General features: G+C 35.9%; 1 protein-coding gene across 2 annotated transcripts in view; it reads right to left on the bottom strand.

Annotated features, from left to right (window-relative positions):
- LOC115215369 (guanine nucleotide exchange factor subunit RIC1) overlaps positions 1 to 23711 on the bottom strand; it is a 341602-nt gene that overhangs the window by 3621 nt on the left and 314270 nt on the right. For both annotated transcript variants that reach the window (XM_029784517.2, XM_029784518.2), the window contains exons 28-31: positions 12791 to 12912; positions 10517 to 10720; positions 8547 to 8724; positions 2201 to 2389 (exon numbers count right to left, since the gene is read on the bottom strand). In XM_029784517.2, the coding sequence (XP_029640377.1) occupies positions 2201 to 2389; positions 8547 to 8724; positions 10517 to 10720; positions 12791 to 12912 (693 nt within the window). The remainder of the gene's footprint in view (positions 1 to 2200; positions 2390 to 8546; positions 8725 to 10516; positions 10721 to 12790; positions 12913 to 23711) is intronic.

Below are 23711 nucleotides of genomic sequence, written 5' to 3'. Positions count from 1 at the left end.
TAGTAGTAGTAGTAGTAGTAGTATTAGTAGTAGTAGTAGTAGTAGTAGTAGTAGTAGTAGTAGTAGTAGTAGTAGTTAGTAGTAGTATGGCTTCTGAACATAACTGATTGGAACTGTTATGTATGTTTTACCTTGGAGAAAAAAAATGGGCTTGCTTGTCAGTTGCTTGACCATAAGCAGTTGAGCATGTCCCTAAGTGGCTGACGATATGTGCATCTCTGACCATGAGCAGGATTAGCAGGGGAGCATCATAGCCAAGTGTTCAGAAGAATTCTTTGGGGTTTGAATAATTCACCTCAAGAAACATAGGTGTTTCATTCAACATCCTTAAACAAACCTTATTCAGGGACCTTTTGAGCAGGCTGGGCTACTGTACGTATGTGTATTTTAACCAACCAACCGTAACTAAGAGAATGAAATTCAAATGTGCCAACCAATTGGATTTAGCTTGAGATTGTAAATAACCTCTCCCCTACCCCCGTAAGTTTTTAAACCACTGTAAAACTGTATTGATAATAATGTAAGCATAGCCCGTAACGACCTATCTCTTACCTGTTGATCTGTGAACTCTACGTATGTACACGCATATACCTCTTGTATGATGTAAAAGGATAAAATCTCTTTATATATGTATATGTATTAGTAGATGTTTTTTGTGCATGTATGTATATGCGTATGTATGTATTTGTTACCTGTGTGTATAAATATATGTATGAAGATTTAGACTAAATTTTCAATTTTCACTGTATGATACATGAATATAATGACATTGTATATTGTATTCCATTATTTATTGAATTAATGTGCTGGCATCTTCCTTAGGCATCTGTTTATATGTTATGTTATACTATATTATATATGTAATATACAATATATTATATTTTCCATCTACTATGTATTGTGAATAGCAGAATGCACATATTCCATTATTGGTATTATTATTAATAATAATAATAATATTAATAGTTTTGGTGATGTAATTCAATGAACTTTGAACTTTGTATATGTACCCTTTGATGTGGATATATATGTATATATATGTGTATATACACTTATGTATATATATATATATATATATATATATATTCTTGTGCATGTGTATTTTGTTTCATATTTGTATTTTATATCTTCATAATTGTACTTTATAATCTCTGACGAGGCCTTGAGATATATATATATAAGTAACTCATTTTTAACTGCATATTGCCTCAATACATCTGACTAATATAGGCACAATGAGATACCTTTATCTACAGGCTGAAACAGCTGAAAGATCCATTTTATATGTATTATTTTTATGGTATTATCTTATTTATTGATGTACATTGTTTTATTCTGTTGGATTTGGATGTTCCTATTTAAGTAGTTAATAAATTATATGAATTGGTAATATCCGTAAGTCGATGATTGAAAGGAATCTGCTCCTCCATTTTCTTATTTGTATATATATATATATATATATATATATATATATATGTATATTATTTACAGTCGTTAAACACTAAAATCTGGAGTAGAGATAAATGTATTAATGAAACTTATTAAAACATAAAATTAAACGAGAAAAGTTGACTAATTAGGATTATTCATATTTTTCCAGATAACAAAGAATATATGTACAAACAAACATTTAGATCAATTTAGATATGCTTAGGAGACGTGGACAAAGGTTGTCTTTACTGTGAAATTTACCAGAGAAAACCTTTATCGTTGTGGGCTATACGTGTTGTAAAACACCACCAGTCATTCCCAGACATCTTCTCTTGGCAGAACAGTGAATGCATTTCTAGCTCTTTGGCAATTACCAGCACCAATCATGAAATGACTTCAAAAACATTTGTTTCTTTATAGTAAATCAGCATCTAAATAAAAGCTGATTATGTGCAATGCCAGCCCTGGCTAAATAAACTATTGTAGTGGGCATACAAAAGAAGCATGGTAAATGAAGAAATATTTAGATCAGTAACAAAATGTTTAGGACAATTTGCTGTCATCATGTGAACACTGCAAACTCTGAATTGAGGCCTAAGATCCAGTTTCGTATTTATTATAAAAACAGTAATGCTGTCTCTCATACAACTATAGGACAAGCACCAGAAGCATTTTAAACCATTGCCTGAAGTACTGAAGGTTTGTGAAGAGGTTCCGATATAGAGAAGTAAATGAAAAGTCTAAAGACATGAAGCAATATGCAACTTACCATTCTGTTTCTGCCCAGAGTTCCAGGTAAGATAAGCCCTCCCTCATTCGCCCCAGCATCTCTAGGGGTGTATCTGTCATGCTTGCAGTATTTACAGTACGAACCACAGCCAAAGTATCACGAAGCACCACAGAAATGATGAGGGCCCACTCTAGACAACCAGCCTCTAGAATCAGCTGCAACAAGTATCTGAAATGAAGAACAGTTCCAGTTATTGCATGTTCAAAAGATTATTGCAATCACTTGCAGAAGTATTTTGGAAACAAGTCATTTCTGTGCTAAAAGGAAAAAAAGTTTTTTGAGTAACCAAGTAGAAATGTAAAAAGCCATAGCTAAATCAAATGCACAAGCAGCAACAACAACAATAAACACCTAAATAAGATGCTTCACAAATTAGGAAAATGATAACAGAACAATAACAACAACAAAACTAAAAAAAGATCTGTTAATTATTTGTGTATATCACCTTCTTGTAGAACTGAGTGTCACTCACAATGGTAGAAGGAAGCAAAACTTTATTTGAAATACATACCACAGGGACAGTCCACTATAAGTGGCAGAGACCCCATGTGTGTGTGTGTGTGCCTCATTATTATCCTTTTCACATTAACATATGCCAGCATGGAAAAGTCAAACAGGTCTTTCTGAAGCAGTGTTTTGCAGTCAGATGCAAAGGTGGTGAATTGGTAGAATCGTTAGCACGCCGGGCGAAATGCTTAGCGGTATTTCGTCTGCCGTTACGTTCTGAGTTCAAATTCTGTCGAGGTCGACTTTGCCTTTCATTCTTTCAGGGTCGATAAATTAAGTACCAGTTATGCACTGGGGTCGATGTAATCGACTTAATCTCTTTGTCTGTCCTTGTTTGTCCCCTCTATGTTTAGCCCCTTGTGGGCAATAAAGAAATAAGATGGTCTTTCTGAGGCAAATCCCTTTAGTCATCTCTTACAATACAGACGTGTAGTATAACTTTACTCCAAACTGGAATACACATGTGCACGTGTTTGTTTATATATATATACATACATATACATATATATACATACATACATACATGTATCCTCTACCTGGTTTACCCCATATAGGCCTACTTCCTCTATCTAATCTATCTTATACAGCTCTACTTCTATTTGGTCTACATAAATGTTATTTTTCCTGGTGTCCCGCCATTCAGTCTAGTATCTATACCAAGTCGCACCCCTCAACACACTTTCATGCCTCTGTCTATATAAGTTAGGTTAACATAAACAGCCAATCTCTAGACAAAAGTTCACTCAAATGAAATCTCTCTCCTATTTCATTTATCTCTGTCAATCAATAGAGACATTAAAACAACCACAGTCCTGCCCTCCTCTTCAACCAAAACCAGTCGGTTGAATTAGTTTTACCTCCATATTAATTCATCACTGTCAGTTGACACATATTAAAATAAATAACAGAAGAAGACTGTGAAAACCCAAACTTTCTTATCTCAGTGATCAATATATAGAGAAAAGAGATCAATAAAATCAACATTATCAATCTTTCCAGCCGTACAGTTGTGGCTCTAATCAACTGGAAATGAAACTAGAACTGCTTTAAACAGACAAACCAACTACAGCTAAACTTACACAAGCATGAATGTGTATCTGAATACATATTCATGTACAGAGACACACACACACACATATATACAGGCATGTACGCATGCACACACACACACACACCTTTTTTTAGCTATCATATTTAACATATTGATGAAATGAATTTATACTTTCTTGGCAGACTATCCACCAACCAACTAAAGGCTGCCGGACCACCAAGAGAACCTCTCAAGAAAAAAGATGGGATGATCACAACTGGAATGGTCATTCAAGGCCAAAGTGGGAACAAACAACAACACATTTCTTATGTGAAAGTTAATTCTTAGTAAATAATTCTCAAAAAACATTCTCTTAAGTTTACTTGCTTTAGGTTTTGTTCCTTCAGAACCAGACATCCACAGACACCACCCAGTTCTCAATATTGTCTTGACCTCCTATTGGACGTTGAACCAAACCTTTTCTTGCTTTTTTATCTCACTTTACCAATCGTTCTCAGAACGATTGAGAAACCAACTCAGACACGTCCAGAGCTAACCAAACTGTTATTAATAAATCTCAAAATGAACCATGCCTGGCCTGCTGAACTCAGTGGAACTGTATTGTTATTTTATAAACAAGGCATAGGAGTGGCTGTGTGGTAAGCAGCTTTGCTTACCATCCACATGGTTCCGGGTTCAGTCCCACTGTGCGACACTTTGGGCAAGTGTCTTCTACTATAGCCTCGGGTCGACCAAAGCCTTGTGAGTGGATTTGGTAGACAGAAACAAAGACGCTCATCGTATATATGTGTGTGTGTGTGTGTGTGTGTTTGTACCCCCAACATCATTTGACAAAATGTATAAACTTCCCCAAAAGATTTTTGAGGATTGCTCTGATACTGTTGTTTATATTGGAGAGTCTGATACTGTTATGTAAATCAGAGGCAAATGGTGTTGTTGTTGTTGTTGATGATACTGGAGGAAGAAGAACTATAGCTGTATAGATAGAAGCAAATACAGAAATTCATAAGCACACAGGTACACAAATATATAGGTACTGAAGCAGAAAGTTTTATAGGTATGGAGGTACAGAGGTAAATAGGTACAAAGGTAAAACAACAAAGAAGTCAGGAGTGGAGGCGCAATGGCCTAGTGGTTAGGGCAGTGGACTTGCGGTTGGAGGATCGCGGTTTCGATTCCCAGACCGGGCGTTGTGTGTGTTTATTGAGCGAAAAAAACACCTAAAAGCTCCACGAGGCTCCGGCAGGAGGTGGTGATCCCTGCTGTACTCTTTCACCACTCTAAAGGCAGTGCTCCAGCATGGCCGCAGTCAAATGACTGAAACAAGTACAAAAAAAAACAAAAAAAAAAAAGTATAGCAGTACATGGATACAGAGATATAACTGTATAGGAGAACATATATACAGAAGTGCAGAGGTGTACAGACGCAGTACAGATACATAGGCATGGGAGGACATAAGTACAGTACATATATATATATATATATATATATATATTTATATCCCCATTATCATCATTTAGCGTCTGTTTTCCATGCTAGCATGGGTTGGACGGTTCAACCAGGGTCTGGTAAGCCATGGAGGCTGCACCAGGCTCTAGTCTGTTTTGGTAGTGTTTCTACAGCTGGATGCCCTTTCTAACGCCAACCACTCCGTGTATATATATATATATATATATATTATATATATATATATAATATATATATATATATATATAAGGTATGTTATGAGCCTTTATAGAACATGCATCCTATATAAACTCAACAGACAAAGATGGAGAAGGGAAATTGTTATAAGTTTTATAAAATTTTAATCCAGGCATATGATCATTTCAAATGGTAACACCAGAAAACAGGGGGAAAATTCAATTAATTATAATTATAATTGAATTAATTTAGTTACATATTACCATACTCCTCGGTGCAAAGAAGAAGAATACATCAGAGAAGTAGTATCAGTATATATATATATATATATATATATATATATATATATATATATATATATATATATATACACACACAGGTATAGAGATGCAACATAAATACCCTGACACAGCATAGATTCAGAGACATCATAGCTAGACACAGCATAGACTCAGTGTTACATGCACAGTATAGATACATAGGTACATGGTATAGATGCATAACTATTCAGATACAGCTTGCAGAGTTACATAGCATAAATACAGTGGCACAAAGATACAGCGTAGACATAACATAGACACAGAGGAAGAAGACAGAATGCCTTGTGGCTATTTATGTTTCTTTTTGTTTTAAAATTTACTATTATAATTTTGCGTGTTGAAGCTAAAGTAAATGTTACTTCTAATTGCTTTCTTCACCAAGTTTATCTGATTCCATTCTAATTGTATTGTTTTTCCATATAATTGTGACTATATAATTATTTTGCCAGGATAAGTAGGCAGCAGAGTGTTAAGTATGATTGATCCAGTTAATTATATATGTATTATTATGTACCTAATATTACTGTCGATCTCTAATTACCTATCTTGTCTATCAATTACCAATTTATTATTAACCCATCAATAATTATCTATTTACTTAATCCTTCTTATTAATTGAACACAGCTTATCTATTGCAGTTGCAATCTGTTGAGACAAAGACAGCTGGCCATCAGTAAACCTTACAACATAGAATTAATATGGCCGACAGTACACAAATAATCTGCGCTTCTTCATTCAATCATTATTTATCAGTTCACTGTATGCAATGCTGGAACCATTCCACTTTACTTAAATTACTGGAGATTTGGCAAACACATAGAAATCAGTACTTCCCAACTATACAGGGAGCTTTTCATACAGTAGCTCGACTTGGTCAATGTAATTTGGAAATCTCACACAGCAAACAAGGAGCCACATATTTTTAAGGTGCTGAATCTGCAAACAATGTTTTCCGATAAACACAGGGGTCACAGTGAGAAATATTTGTCCTATTTTAATGGTATGAAATAATAGACATCTCTTCTAGGCAAGATGTTCATCCTTTACAGGGTTTTACTACAATAACTCTGCATTGGAAACTAACAAACATTTGGCAATTCTAAAAATAGTTCTCCCAATAGGCGTAGGAGTGGCCGAGTGGTAAGTAGATTGCTTACGAAACACATGGTTCTGGGTTCAGTCCCATTGCATGGCACTTTCGGCAAGTGTCTTCTACTATATTCTTGGGCCGACCAAAACCTTGAGAGTGGATTTGATAGGCGGAAACTAAAAGAAGCCTGTCGTATGTATGTATGTATGCATATGTGTGTATGTATGTATGTATGTGTATATGTTTGTGTGTCTGTGTTTGTCACCCCAACATCGCTTGACAACCGATGCTGGTGTGTTTACGTCCCTGTAACTTAGCGGTTCGGCAAAAAGAGACCGATAGAATAAGTACTAGGCTTAGAAAGAATAAGTCCTGGAGTCAATTTGCTCGACTAAAGGCGGTGCTCCAGCATGGACATAGTCAAATGATGAAACAAGTAAAAGGGTACAACAAAGACTTTTGTAGTGGCATGGTAACTATCTGCAGCTGATTAAAATGAGTTTGTAAGAGTTAAAGACAACGGTGATACATTGGCCAACAGAATAATATTACGAATGGAACTTTCACATTGTATTTCCAGAGCGATGCAACATTCAACTTACTGAACTACAGCTTTTTAATAGGGGAGAAATATGTTTGAAATTTGAAGCTGAAACCCCAGTAGATACTGGTTTCGTGATTCCAGTCCTCAGAAACTGTCATAAACTGTACTTCTTGTATTAAGTACTCTTTAATCTTGTTTATATAGATATAAGTAAAAAGGTAGATAAAATATAAGTAGGCTTGATGAGTATAATTGCATAGAATACAAAATAAAATTAAAAAACAATTTTGTAATAGTCTTATCTTGACAGCTGTTTCAAGTGAACTGTGGCTTATGCTATAACCATGCCTGTTACATAAAGACCCACAATGTCACAGGTGTATGGAGCAACATAAGTTCTTTTAGATTTGTGAAACATAGCCATGTGCCCTCATCAGCAGAAGATATTGGCTAAAAGCCATATATCTATAATGATTAAAGAACTAGAATAAAACATATCCATATCCTTACAATTATTTCTATGATGCTGGAAGAATCACTTTATCAGAAGAAGAATATCAAGGAAGTGCCTCAAAGAATAGAACAAAGAATGAAATTGTAGACATGTTGTCTGTGTCAGTAAGTCAGCAAAACAGGAATTACCAGCCAAAGAGCTGTATACTCGTTGACAAGTGAGCAATTAATTAAATAAGATACTGTCAAAGACAGAAGTTTGTAATTATTTAAATGCATGACAAAATGCTTGGAGCAACATTCACCTAACTGACAAATAGGGGACTACTAACAAATCAAACATATATGGGATTATATGCATATAAACATAGCAGTACAGACACATTTTTGTCCGCATATAAAGAACTAATAATAATAATAATAATAATAATAATAATAATCCTTTCTACTATGGGCACAAGACCTGAAATTTGTGGAGAGGAGGTTAGTCAATTACACTGACCTCAATACTCAACTGACAGTCAATTTATTGACCCTGAAAGGATGAAAGTTAAAAATCAACCTAGGCAGAATTTGAACTCAGAACCTAGAGAGCCAAAAGAAATGCTGCAAAGTCCAACACATTAATAATTCTGCCAGTCTGCTGCCTTAGAACAATGTTACATAAAATAAAAATGTACTTTATTTCTATTATTAGACTAAAAAACAAGTTACCTGAGTTCAAGATCTGATATGGGTGGACCTTTGTTAGCAACTTCTTGTGATAGCATTTCAAGTTCTTGTGAGATGAGGTCTGAGGACAAAGTGATTGGATCAGTACTGACATCTTGCTCAGCCAACCAAGAACTGTTGTCTGACAGTACTTCAGTTGTTGCAATGCTGCTATCTTCATCTGTGGATATACATTACAAACATTCACTAGACAGAAGTTTATAATATATTTAAAAGGAATTAATACAAGGAAAATGGTGATTATGATAGTGTGGGTGCAGGCTCAGATATACACCTTTCTCAAATCTTTATTTATCTCTCACATTTCTCTCTCTCTCTCACACACACTCTTTTTCTCTAATTCTTACCATTTTCTCTACTTTACAACCCCTATATTGATCAATGCATTCTGGTGAACCTCAGGGTTTGGTTATGTTCTCCACGTATATCAAATGCCACACATTCCCATGCGTACCACACTGCACACCTCATTAGATACTTCATCACAGACTTCTGACAACATTGTCTCTTTTGATGGCACCAAGACCCAATCACTATACATTCCAAGATTCCAGTCTTGCCTTATTTCCAACTTATGCGTTAAGATCACATAAAGAAAAATCTTTAAATTCATTATTAACGCAGGACTTTGCAATGATAGATAAACTCTCATTGTGGTCATACTCCACATATATCTTATTGCCAAAACTAAACTTCCTCTTCAGTATCAGAAAATACTTTAGCTCAAATATGTTGCTGACCCTCAACAAATTTCAGGGCTTCCTCCATCTGGGAAATGCTCCCATACCTGGAACATTGCTACTACACACATACACCTCCTGAATTGCATCATAAAGAAAGCTGATAGACAAAGGTTTGCCAATACATTACGACCAATGCTTGTTTGACGACTCTTCTATTCTTATTATTCCATTGATTTCTACTCCACAAATACCAAGTGATGTCTTACCTTTCACCAGGTACCCAATTTATATCCTATTACTTCTGCAGCTGTCTTACACATTCAATGCTACATTAAATACTTTGCAATCCTTCCTTCCCACATTCGTATTCTACTACCTACAATTTCCATGATCAACAGGAGTCCAAACTCAACATTGATCTCACCATTTCTTTTTCTCCAAAAGACCCACTTTAATTAAAATTGTCACATCAAAGTGTGTTTCTTAAAATGTGTTTGAGTAACAGACCAGGTAGTAACAATAAACTGCATTAAATCTGTCAGTGTCAACTTTGGTTACATTATTTTTCCATTTATTAGAAAAAACTTAGATGGATTCAACTTGATTGGGGAAAAATAAAAGACAGTTTTAACATTTTGTTATCTTTTAAAGAAAAGAAGTGTCAAGTGTCACGGCTGGCCATACAGAAATGGAAGCTATAAAAATCAGAAATGTCTTACTTAAAGACAATGAAATACCTGCAAACAGAATGTAGGAAGAGTCCATAATATGAGGAAAGGTAGACCAAAGCCACATTGAAACAGAACTTCTGTTGCTTTGTGACATTTACTTCTACTTAAATTGACAGCAGAAAATGCAGTAGTATACCTTGATTTTGGGTATGGTATAGTGTTAGGAGATAGATTTAAAAACCAGGATTTTTGTGTCACGAGTTCAATATATTTTCATCACCTTGTTCATTTTTCACCATAGGAACAGAACAAGTCATTTTGGCAACTAAGAAAAAGAAACTTACAATTTTAAATTAGTAAAAAAAATTACATTTATGTATTATTTTTCTTAAGATGGAAATCGGCAGCATTAAAATTTAATAACTTTCACTTCATGGTGCCAGCCTATTTATAAATATTGTGACAGAATTCTCACTGTGGAGACAGTTAATCTAAAATAGTAAGAAACCTTTTAAGAAATAAACTGTCTTTGAATATTCAGTTTAGTTCTGAAATGTCACCTTGGTTGGGATGAATAATGATAAATTTTTATACTTACTTTTGTTTGTTTGTGGCTTTAGGAAAACTTCTGCAGATGCATAAGCAGAACTGATTGAATCAACAGTGAGTGGCTGTGAGGTTTCCAGATTCAACAGCTCAGAATTACATTTTGTGGCAGCAGCTGGAGACTCAGAATCCAGACCATTCATAAGATCCATGTAGGCAGGTGAACCAGATGATGGAGTCAAGTTGCAGTTTGATGCTATTTTGTGAGAGAAAGCGAAACACATTTGATATTTAATCTATAGCAATTTTTTTTTAACCTCCCAAAAGTAACAAAAATATGGTGTCAACTTCTGCAAAAGAATCTCAAAATATAATAAGTAAAATATTCTTGAATTTTGCATAAAATTTCTTTTGGTGTTTAGAATTTATTTTCATTTTCACATATTTTTAAAGTTCAGAACAACCAAATGTATTTTGTGCTTTTTCTCTAAAAGTTTAGTACATTTTGTTATAAACATTTAAGTTATTTTTAGCAATTTTTTTTTTTATGAATGTTTCCATATTGTATTTAAAGCCACTCAAAAACTATCTATGAAGAACCCAATTTGAATTTTCATGACACATTATCGAAGCACAACATTAGAATTCATGTTGAATTCCTCTGAGTTATCTTATTACATATGTTTACTAAGTATTAGTTAAACCTACTGCTGTCTCTAATCCTAATTTACTGTAACAGTGAATATCATAGGGACAGGCTGGGCAATGGAGCAAAAACTATATGGCCAAACTGTTTGTAAACTATATCAATCTCTGACATAGTAGGGTTTATACAGCCTGCATTTAAGGTTTGTGGTCCTTAATAGTGATAAAAGCATTATGTTAACTAGTGTATGAGGATAGACCTGCTAACTTATGATAACCAGTGAAGTCAAAGATTTAACCATAAAGTTAGACGTAGGAGGTAATAGAACAGAACCATACATATAAATCCACACAAAGAATTATACAGGACATACAGGAAATCATACACATATGTATAGAAACACTGTCACATACAGATGTATGCAGGTGTTCCATAAACAATACACACACACACACATGTGCAGAAGAAAATTAGAAAACACATTCCTGAAAAAACAAATGCAGAAAATAATTTACTATGAATAATTAATTTGTTTTCTTTACAAAACTGTTTTACTTTTATCTATTTTCAACTATTCAGATCTTTTGATTTATTAAGTGCAGATTTACTTCCACAAAGTAAACATGATATATTTTTTTGTTCATAAATTATTTGTTTCAAACAATAATTGAATTTTTGCAACTAGTTAAAGCATTGAAACCTTTTTTCAAAAACTGTATAGTGACTTATTAATGCTTAAACTGAAAATATGTCTTATAACCTAGAAGATCTTATTGTTTAGCTACATGTCAACCTTGATCCAGTAGACCTACTAGCAAAAGTATTCTACCCCTAACCAGCATGTTTTTCAGACAGTATATCTAGAACATTATCCAATATGTCCTTCATTTTTTTTAAAGATGATAGAGTGAAATTTGAGGATAATTTGGATGCGATGTCTAGCAGACTGAGGTTTCCTCAAGGGTTGATAATTACCATCATCAGATACAAGATAACTCTCCACTTGGGCAGAATGATAGTCTAGATCACAGGTAACATTCCCTAATGATCTGGAATCTATTCCTAGTAAGTATACTAGATAATGTAGGATTAAATGTCTTGCTGAATTATATTCTTCCTAAATTTGATCTATACTTGAACATGAAAGTTAACTACCACATCTACTTAGCTACTTCAATTTAATTATTCTGTTTCAGTAAATGCAGAAACAACTCTCACTTCACTTACATTTCTAATGAGAAAGACTTGAGCATCACAGTCTAATTACCCACATTGACTATAAACATACCAAGAAATGTCTATGCAAGAAATGAATATTAACAACTGTGACAGTCTTTATTTGCTCAAATCTTTAAAAATCTCCAATACTTTCAACATGCAGCAATTACTGAAAGTTCTGAAGTCGTCAAGGATGTCGTTAACACAAATTCCTAAACAATCAATTATTTTACAGTGTAATGATGCTAGGTACCTTTCATGTCCAACAACATCAGTTTTAACACTTTTAGCTTATAACTCAATACATGACTTTATTATCCAGTTCTTTCTGTTCTTTGTCACGAGTAGAACTCTTGTTTCAGATTAACATTACTTGTATATTTAAATAAACATATCCCCAGAAGTCAAAATCATAATTAAACATACACAGTATATAACAGAATAGAATGAAGAAATACTAACCAGCCAGTGTTTTCTTCAGATGTTGGTAATGACAGCTAGGAGAAATTGGAAATGGCCAATGGAACTGAAGATGAACCTCTCTCACAGCCATTACAAAATCCTCAACTTTGGCAGCACTTAATCTGAGAGAAGTTAAAAAAAGAAACAAAAACCAAAAATTATAAAAATGGTCTTCACATAGAGATACAAAATAAATATACAAAAAAAAACACACACACACAAAGGCAAGCAAATATTTATTGATTCTTACATAATAATATGATGGAACTCAACATTTCTAGTTTGCTCTTATATTTTTAAAGCGATATATTTCCACCAATCATTTCTTCACCTCATTTGTACTTGACATTAATGTGCCTTCCCTTCATCATCATCATCATTGTTTAATGTCCTATTTTCCATGTTAGCATGGGTTGGATGTTTCAACTGGGTTCTGGGAAGCCTGGAGGCTGCACCAGGGTCATGTCTGATCTGGCAGTGTTTCTACAGCTGGATGCCCTTCTTAATGTCAACCACTCCATGAGTGTAGTGGCTGCTTTTTACGTGCCACCGGCACAGGGGCTAGAGGAGGCTGGCAACAGCCATGATCAGTTTGTGTTTTTTATGTGCCACTGGCACGGAAGCCAGTCAAGACAGCGCTGGCATTGGCCATATTCTGATGATGCTTTTTACGTTCCAATGGCATGGAAATCACAACTACAATTTCCATTTGATTTTCATTTTGATGTTGATGTACTTGACTCAATAGGTCTCCTCAAGAACAGCATGTCACCCTACGATCCAAGGTACTTTTCAATGGACTGGGGCTGGTTATGTGAAACTGGTGTAAGATACAGCCAAGAACTCATTTTATTTGCTGGGTCTTTGCAGTCACAGCATATCTCCAGAGATCTCAGTCTTTTGGCATTGCCTCTGTGAGGCCCAATGTTCAAAGGTCATGCTTCACTACCTCATTCCATGTCTTCCTGGCTCTACCTCTACCCCGGATTCCTTCAACTGTTTGGGAGTGACACTTCTTCACACATCTCTCCTCATCCATCCATAGTACATGACCATACCAGCACAAACATCTCTCTTGCACGCCACATCTGATGCTTCTTATGTCCAACATTTCTCTCAGGATGCTTACACTCTGTCGTGTGTGCACACTGATATTACACATCCAGCAGATCATGCTAGCTTCATTTCTTTCAAGCCTACACATGTCCTCAGAAGTCACACCCCAAGTTTCACTGCCATGAAGCAAGGCAGTTTGTACACATGCATCGTACAATCTACCTTTCACTCTGAGTGAGAGGACCTTTGTCACTAGTAGGGGTAGAAGCTTTCTAAACTTTGCCCAGGTTATTCTTATTCTAGTGGTAACACCCTCTAAGAATCCACCTCCACTACTAACTTGGGCATCTAGGTAGCGGAAGCTATCAACTACTTCTAGTTTCTTCCCCTAGAATGTGATGGAATCTGTTTTCTGAGCATCTGTGATGTTTATTGGCCCTGTGCATCTGCCGCACCATATTAATTATGTAGCCAGCCAACAAAGATATTAACAACGTTGATCCCTCTACTCTAAGGTGGTCATTGCTGGTTCAAGGCATTAAAAAGAAACAGCAAAGTCCTAAGGTTCAGAAACAATGATTCCACTTTGTCAGGTGCAATGTTTGGTAATTTAATCCCATAAACCTATCAGGATGTTGTCTTTCTCTATAACCTGATATTGGATTATAAAGACATCCCAAAAAGGAAAGATTTTACTTTTGAACGCTAATTTAAATATTTAAACATATTACAAATCACATGGTGGCTGTGAGATTTTGATGTTCAACTAATGACAAGATAATCAAACAGACAGGCTATAGAATTATTGACTGGCTGCATGGTAAGTAGCTTGCTTATGAACCACATGGTGTGTATATGTTTGTGTGTCTGTGTTTGTCACCCCAACATTGCTTGACAACCAATCAATGCTGGTGTGTTTACTTCCCGTAACTTAGCAGTTCGGCAAAAGAGACTGACATAATAAGTACTAAGCTTACAAAGAATAAGTCCTGGGTTCAATTTGCTCAACTAAAGGCGGTGCTCCAGCATGGCCACAGTCACATAACTGAAACAAGTATAAGAGTATAACAGAGTAAATACTCGAAATATTAGGAAGATATAAAGTGGTTACGTAGCCTTTGAGTCGCAACGAAAGTACATTGGATTGCAAAAGGCATTCAACAAAAACAAATTAATGAATAGGAATGGCCATTTTACAGGCAACAAGTTTCTATTTTATCAGTGAGGCTGTGTTATTGGGGTCAGGCACTGAAGACTGACTGATAGCAATTTTAGTCCATCATATTCTCTGCACTCGATTTGTATATTATATTTATCCTTGCTAATGAAGCCAGCCTCCAACAGGCAGGAATAACATAGGCCAGTGGGTAAAGTACGAATGTGTGTTTGCTATTTCTTTAAGAAACTAAATCTAAAGAGCAGCTCTTAAAACTTCCTCCAAACATATAAAACATTTGCATTAAATTACAATCCTTGTTAGTCACTCTAACTAAAAGTTTGGTTGTTGATGGTGTTTGGTGTGAAAGACTGTGGGTGACGTATTCATTGCAGATTAAATTACTCCTTGAAGGTTCTTTCCCCAGTTTATATAGATCATGATACAATTGTTACCACATTTCTTTGTTGATGAGGTAGAAAACTATAATTAATTAATTCAAGGCATCTATATTATACAGACTGAAGAAAATAAAATAAAAGGAATAATAAAGCAAACCAAATATAATATTTATGATAAATGGGTGAACTGACTCTACCAAAACTGCAGTCGAATATTTATGTAAATGTATACTTCATCTGTCTGAAGTGCTAGTAATCCTGGTATACAATCTGTATTTTGAGATCAATAGGGACCAATGAAGAGATTATCATCAAGTGACTTAATTTGATTTGTTGCAAACCAATGAAACATTGAAAACTGTTTTTTAAATGATGTAAATGTGATGGGACTGAGAAGTCTAATAGAGACGGAACAGTTCCAGCAAATGGAACTGTGGTGAAGGCAAAATGTGATGGAGGTAGGTAGACTACAGCTGATGGGACTGTAGTGAGGAGGACCAAGATGTAAACAGAGACAGAAGAGTCATAGCTAATGTGACTGTGATGAAAGATGTGTGGTTTCTGCAAAACATGACAAGACAACACTTATACTACTAAAACAGTAATTGTTACAGGAACAACAGACCAGCTGGAGCTACATTCCAGTCTAGAAATGGTAACAATGTTCTCATTGTTTATAATGTTGCCATTAAGAAAGAAAGAAATTCAAATATTCAGCAATTTTGATCAAATCTGATATCAGGTTATGTTTTAAATTCTTTGTTTCAGAAGAAACCTGTTGGTGATAATGGATCAGATACTGAGGCAGCTTATCTGTATAATTGCAGATAGTCAAGCTGAAAGCCTCCACTCAATTACCCCTGCATCTCTTCTCTTTATCATTCCAACTTCTCGTTCCACCCCACACCCCAAACTACTACACTAATTATTTTGCTAATTTTGTGCACCATGAGATGCAGAGACAAACATTTTCCATGGAATCTTTCTTATGGGGAAAGATTTGTAAATAATATGTTTATGATTCCCAAAACAGCTTTTTAAATTATAGATATTTATCATCTCCTATTAGCTTCTTTCTATAATACTGATAAAAAAAAAGAATTAAAGTTGATTTTATGGATAGAAAATACCTACAGCAAGTCTGATCAGTCAAAGAATGATATAAATATTTTTCAGACACAACACAGCTAAGGCAATTGCTAGTCCATAGATATCAACACATTTATCTTCCTAACTTTTCTTGCAGCCACAGAAAATATCCAGTAAAATGGCTTTATCCAATCAGTTGTACTGTATCCAGCTTACATTCAACCATACGTACACACTCTCCCCTTTCTCTCTCTCTCTCACACACACACACACACATACATACAAAGCAACAAAACCTGACACGTTTAACCACCACCTTCAGCTTTACACATTGGTCTTATCACATTTGCAACACAATAATTGTTAAATTAATAACGTTATCTCCCAGCAGATAATCTTGTTCACATCACTTGGAATCACTTCACCATTACTTGACGTGATCAAATTGGGATTTATGGAAATTCATCAGAAAATCAAAACAAAAATGATGATGATGACGACTATGACGGCAACGATGGAGACGATACATTTTCATTTAACAAGGTGGTATATTTGACAGTCTAGAGAGAGAAGAAAAAATGATCTTCAAGTTCTGTGGCTAATTTAAAAGCAGTCATTATGGTCAGGTCTTGCAACCAATGAGGTATGCACGCTAAGACAGGGGAAAAAAAAAAAGAAATGTGTGCTCAAGGAGAAGAAAAAGAAAGAAGAAAAAATTTTAAACTATTGAATAAAGAAAATCAACCTGATTATTATCATTATAATTATTGTTGTTGTTGTTGTTAATAGAAAAATATAAACAATTTTCACAATGATTCATGGATTAAGTTTTACAGCTTTGTAACTTGTGTACAACTTTGTAACATAGATTAAATAGATTTGTGTGTATGTGTAAGAGAGAGGAAAAGAGGAGGAGAGAGGAGAAGAGTAGGAGAGAGAGGGGGGCAGTGAAACAGAAGGAGAACAAATGAAACTATCTCTCTCTCTCTCTCACTATACAAGAGTGTTTGGCAGGGTGTGGGAGTTTATGGTGAATCCTCTGTCAGATTTTGAAAATGAGAATTCAGTTGTTCAATCAACAGAATGTCCAACTCATTAAATTAATGCGTAAGTGGCTGAGTATTCCACAGACATGTACCCACACCTACACTCCAATTAAAAGGCTTCTACACTGTTGCTCTCAACCCACTTTCACTTATGAGGCTTGGATCGACTCAAGTGAGGACACTTACTCAGGATACTACAAAGTCAATTCAGATTTCATCTCTTCTGTTCAGGGACTGGAATTCAAAGATTGGGATTAACAATTCCTCCAATAAATGCAACACACATTTTTCTTTCTCTTCATTATCATAGGCATGGCTGTGGGCTTAAGGCATTTGTTTCCTAACCATATGGTCTTGGGTTCAGTCCCACAGTGTGACATCTTGGGCAAGTGCCTTCTACTATGGCCTTGGGCCAACTAAAACCTTGTTAATGGATTTGAAAGGAAACTGGAAGAAGTCTTTTACATATGTATGTGTGTGTGTGTATTTCTGTGTATCCTTGTCTTAACATCACGTGAAGGTTGTAAACAAACATGATCATTGTACAGACGATGTTATTCATTTCTAGTCTTCCATAAAAATTTTTTTAAAAAAACACATTTCCACAGAGCAATATTATAACCTTATCAGGAAATGGGTAAGGATTGGTCAGGACGGGCATCTGGCTGTGGAAAATCTGCCTGAACAAATTCAATCTGACTAGTGCAAGCATGAAAAAGTGGACATCAGATGATGATGATGATGTACAGGAGTGCAGCATCATCCCCCCCCCCTGCTTTCCACCAATACCAATAGATGACACTGAAACTCATTTCCTAACCTAAACTAATGAAAACCAAGAACAAATAACAGTTCCTGTATTATCTGGTAGCGGAACGCTAGATCTAGAATTAATAAGTAATTCTTCTATTTTAGAAGTGACTTAGAGAAATCGTTGCTTGTTGGAGTTTGGAATAGAATTTCTGCCGAGGTGATTAGATTGGAAAGCAACAAATCCTTGAAAATAAATGAATAAAGTTAAAAATATTTGTAAGAAGAATAGCCTGGGAACTTGATATGTAATTTATATTCACACAAAGAAATACAGAAAAGGTTTAGAAAATTTTAAATTAAACAAATGGATATATACTTAAATTTTTCACTTTGCACACCTGCACAAATGGATATGCATGTGTGTGTATACACAAACATACTTGCACATATATGCACATACACAGAAAAATATCCACATATACATGTGTGAGTGCACATAAGGTATGTATAATTGGCAAAATACAATCATGCATACATACACAGACATATGGATATATGCATAAAAATATACACATACAGGCACACACACACACACACACACACACACATACAAACACACACATACATACATACACATATATAAATATTTATTTGTTCATTTTACTTCTACTTTCTGAAGCTTGCATGGATTGAATGGAGACAAGTACAGGTGTGTGTGTATGTGTGTGTATCTATGGATATATATGAATGTGTTTACATGAAAATAAGTGTGTATACATGAACACACACACACACACACACACACATTGGGCCAACCAAAACCTTGTGAGTGCACCTGGTAAATGAAAACTGAAAGAAGCCCCTCTCTCTCTCTCTCTCTGCCCGTGTTTGCATCTCCTTGTTTTGATATCATGTGATAACTGTAAATGAGTGTTGCTGTCATTTATTCCGAACATTCTGCAAGCATCTTGCCTGGAAACAGGTGAGAATTGGCAGCCATAAACTAGCTGACCCATGGAAGCATGGAAAAGTGAATGTTAAAATGATGATGATGATAATGATGATATATGCATGTTTACACACACAAACATACATACATCATAATCATTTAAGATCCATCTCTAATGCTGAAATCAACTGAATATTTTGACAGGATCCGACAGTCTGACATGTCAAAGGACTGCATTGTGTCTTACTGTCTAGCTTGGCATGGTTTCTATGGCAGGATACCCTTTCTAGTGCAAACCACATTACAACATGTACTAGGTGCTTTGTTTTTGACCTACCACCAGTAAAATTGCCATGCAGCTTGCTAGGGTAGAAACTCTAAGAGAGGTGGCTATATTCTAATGAGACGATGGGTTACAGTATGAGAGGAGGGGCCAGAATATTCTTGCTGTAGAGGGGCTACATGGCTGTTCACATTTTAGAAGAGGTGGGAGTGATTATGATGAAGTAGGAAAGAGATAATACAGGTGTTGACGTGTCTGCACAGACCCTCAAGGTCCAAGACAAGAAGCGAATGAGTGGGGCTTAAAGAACTGGGAGTGTTCATGAGTAGAGATAGTGAAAGGGAATGATAGATATATAGATATAATGAATGAAGATCAAGTGTTGAGTGGATGATGAGTGAGTGAGTGAGTGTGTGTGTGTGTGTGAAGGCGGGGGGTGGGTTAATGTAAAAAGTGAATGTAGAGGGCAGTATTAAGGGTGAAGAATAGATTTCAAGTGAAATGGTTTCAAGTGGTGAGAAAGACGAGTTGTATCAAGTGAAAGTTGCAGTTAGAGAGATGAAAGATGGTGTGGATGTCTTGAAGAGGAAATTAGGCGCGCGCGCACACACACACACACACCACACACACACACACAGTACTTTCAGAACAACACAACAAAAGTTTAATATGAAATCGTAAGTTATGACTTCATATGTGTGCTGGGTTGGAATGGTCTTCCTGATAACTTCATATCTCTAGTCACTTAATTTTCAAGTAATTTCCATGAAATTCAAGGTCCCAAGATCACTCTTCAACACTTCATCTCATGCCTTTTTGGGTCTCCTTCTTCCACTAGCTCTACCTACATTTAGTGACCAGAACTTCTCTATACAGCTGTCTTCATCTGTACACATCACATAGCCATCCCAGCACAACTTTCCTCTCCTGCACACTGCATCCGATTCTTCTTATGCCCAGGCTTTTCTCAGCACATTCTTACTATGTTCATGCTCACTTACAGGACACATTCCACAAGTGTTCGGCACTGAAGGTCAGCTTCATTTTTATCGCAGTTTTATGCAGCTTTGCATTGTTTCTAAGAATTCCTTTCCTACCATTCTCATTAGTTCAATATATTGTGTATGAAATATGATGCAGTTGTGATACCTGTGCCAGTGGCACGTAAAAAGCACCATCCGAATATGGCCAATGCCAGCCTTGCCTGGCACCTGTGCCAGTGGCACGTAAAAAGCACCAACCGAATATGGCCAATGCCAGCCTTGCCTGGCACCTGTGCCAGTGGCACGTAAAAAGCACCATCCGAATATGGCCAATGCCAGCCTTGACTGGCACCTGTGCCGGTGGCACGTAAAAAGCACCATCCGAATATGGCCGTTGCCAGCCTTGCCTGGCACCTGTGCCAGTGGCACGTAAAAAGCACCCACTACACTCACAGAGTGGTTGGCGTTAGGAAGGGCATCCAGCTGTAGAAACACTGCCAGATCAGATTGGACCTGGTGCAGCCTCCTGGCTTTCCAGACCCCAGTCAAACCATGCTAGCATGGTGAACAGATGTTAAACGATGATGATGAGTATTTAGTGTCTATGTTTCACAAAAATAAAGTGCAGACAAAATTATTGTTGCTTTTAAAACAGTATCTGGTTGCTTATCTGTATATTTTTCCCAAAAAGCATATAATTTTTCGAAAGTCACTGTAACTGCCGCAATTTGGCATTTACTTCATTGATCTCACATCTTTCATTATTGTTCTTCCCAAAGGAATAAATTCATATCATTTGAATGTTTACATGGTTAATTCTGTTGGATTGACTTTTTTTGTAAACATTATTTGGATTTTTATCTTTTCAGCAATTATTCCCTTCTATATCTTCTTACAGTTGTATCAAGATATATTAGATTTCCAAGTTCTTCTTATTTTGCCCTTGTATGCATGCATGTGTGTGTGTAAATGAAATGCACTATACTCTCAACCTTTGGGTCACATATGTAACTTGATATACACACACACACACACACACATTTTTAAGCACGCTTCAAAGCATGAACCTTCATTTAACAATTATATGCCATCATCACTTTACATCCAGTTTTCAAGCTGCCATGGGTTAGACAGGTCAATACAATCTGAGTCATTTCTTATTGGGTGCTACAGCCCCTAAAAACTGGTAGTGGTGATGTATGTATACATGTATGTATTTATAAATAGATAGATATAGATATATATATAGAGATAGATAGATAGATAGACTGATGCACATACATAGCTATGTGTGCGCATACACATATGCATGCATGCGAGTGTATAAGAGGATATATACATGTTTGTGTGTAGAGAGAGAAACAGAGAGACAGACAGGCAGATTAGAGACTACTAGTAACTGTATTAGTAAGATCAAAGATATTAAACACATCAATATAGAATTGGGAAATATTAGATTCATAAATGCTAGAATATCAGAATTGCAATTTTTTCCCATTTTTTAATTGGAAAATGGTGTTAAGTGAAGACAGTAGAATATTAATATTAATACTGCAATAGCAACAACAACAATATTAATAATAATATTTGCCAAAGAATAGGAAAAAACAAAATAGAAAGCAATGCAGCAGCATTAAGAGATTTTGAAGAGGGATATAGACTGCAGACACATTGCAACAAAGCAACAAATGCAATGTCAGCCAAAACAACCCAAGAATTTATCCAGATACAGATAATGTTTGTCTTGATAAGCAATAACAATTTACTGACAAAAGCAAAAACAACTTGGATTCTTCACAGAGGAAAACCAATCAATTTCCAAGTCTGCAGAAACATCAAACTCCAGAATTTTGCTTCTTTACAGAAATCATATTGCAAAAGATAACTGCTCATCTGGAAACATCATACTTTCAGAATAACAGAGAATTCATATGAGTGTGAAAAGCAGATACTGATTAGCAAAGCCATTTTTGAAAACTAAAACAAGAGAAAGGCAAGTTTGCCCTTACTAGAGATTTATTAATAGAAGGATTTTAAGAGTGGTTGCCACTTGTGGATTCTGGAATCATTAACCATTAGTGAGATTGCACCGATAATCAGCAAGTACCTCAAACAAACCTTGAGGCTGAAGAATTTTAGAAATCCTGTGCTGGTGACACGTAAAAAGCACCGTCCGAACACGACAGATGCCAGTGCTGCCTGACTGGCATCAGTGTTGGTGACACATAAAAGCACCAACCAATCGTGGCCGTTTGCCTGCACGTAAAAAGCACCCACTACACTCACGGAGTGGTTGGCATTAGGAAGGGCATCCAGCTGTAGAAACTCTGCCAGATTAGACTGGAGCCTGGTGCAGCCTCCAGGCTTCGCAGACCCCGGTCGAACCGTCCAACCCATGCTAGGATGGAAAACGGATGTTAAACGATGATGATGATGATGATAAAAGATTAAGGAGTTGAAATAGCAAGAATGAGGAGTAAAGACACAGAAATAGTTCCAATCATTAATTCTAAGAGCACCAAGAGTTTTAAAGCCCAGTACAAAAAAGAACCAAAGGATTGCTTGAAGACCTTCTATCGGTGAAGTTCAGAAAATGGCATTCCTGCAAAGTACCAATATTCAGAGGAAAATATTACAAATAAACTGAAAACATTAAAGTTTTTGTACAATACAGTATGTGTACACTTAATAAGGTGATAAGAGTTTCCAATTTAGGTTAGCAATTCTTAAATAGGATAATAACAGCTGTTTCAAATTTTGGTACAAGGCTGGTGACTTTAGGAGGAAGAAGTAAGTCAATGATGTCAACGAGCCAACAGCAGTAGACTAGCCCTTGGGAAGACAAAGTTGACCTCAATGGGATTTGAACTCAGAGTGTAAAGAGTTGGAAGAAATGCCACTGAGTATTTTATTAGTTGTACTCACAATTCTATCAGTACACGTATACCCCAATAATAATAATCCTTTCTGTTATAAGCACAAGGCCTAAAATTTTGGGGAAGGGGACCAGCCAATTACATCAACCCCAGTATTTCACTGGTACTTAATTTATTGACCCCAAAAGGATGAAAGGTAAAGTCAACCCCAGCGATATTTGAACTCAGAACATAAAGACCGACGAAATGCCACTAAGCATTTTGCCCGGCGTGTTAATGGTTCTGTCCACTCGCTGCCTTAACAGTAACAACAGTAATAATAACTTCTT

Source organism: Octopus sinensis, linkage group LG9 (genome assembly GCF_006345805.1).
Source record: "Octopus sinensis linkage group LG9, ASM634580v1, whole genome shotgun sequence".
NCBI lineage: Eukaryota > Metazoa > Mollusca > Cephalopoda > Octopoda > Octopodidae > Octopus > Octopus sinensis.
Note: the sequence above shows the minus strand (reverse complement) of the source record. Positions and strands in the feature narration are given on the sequence as shown.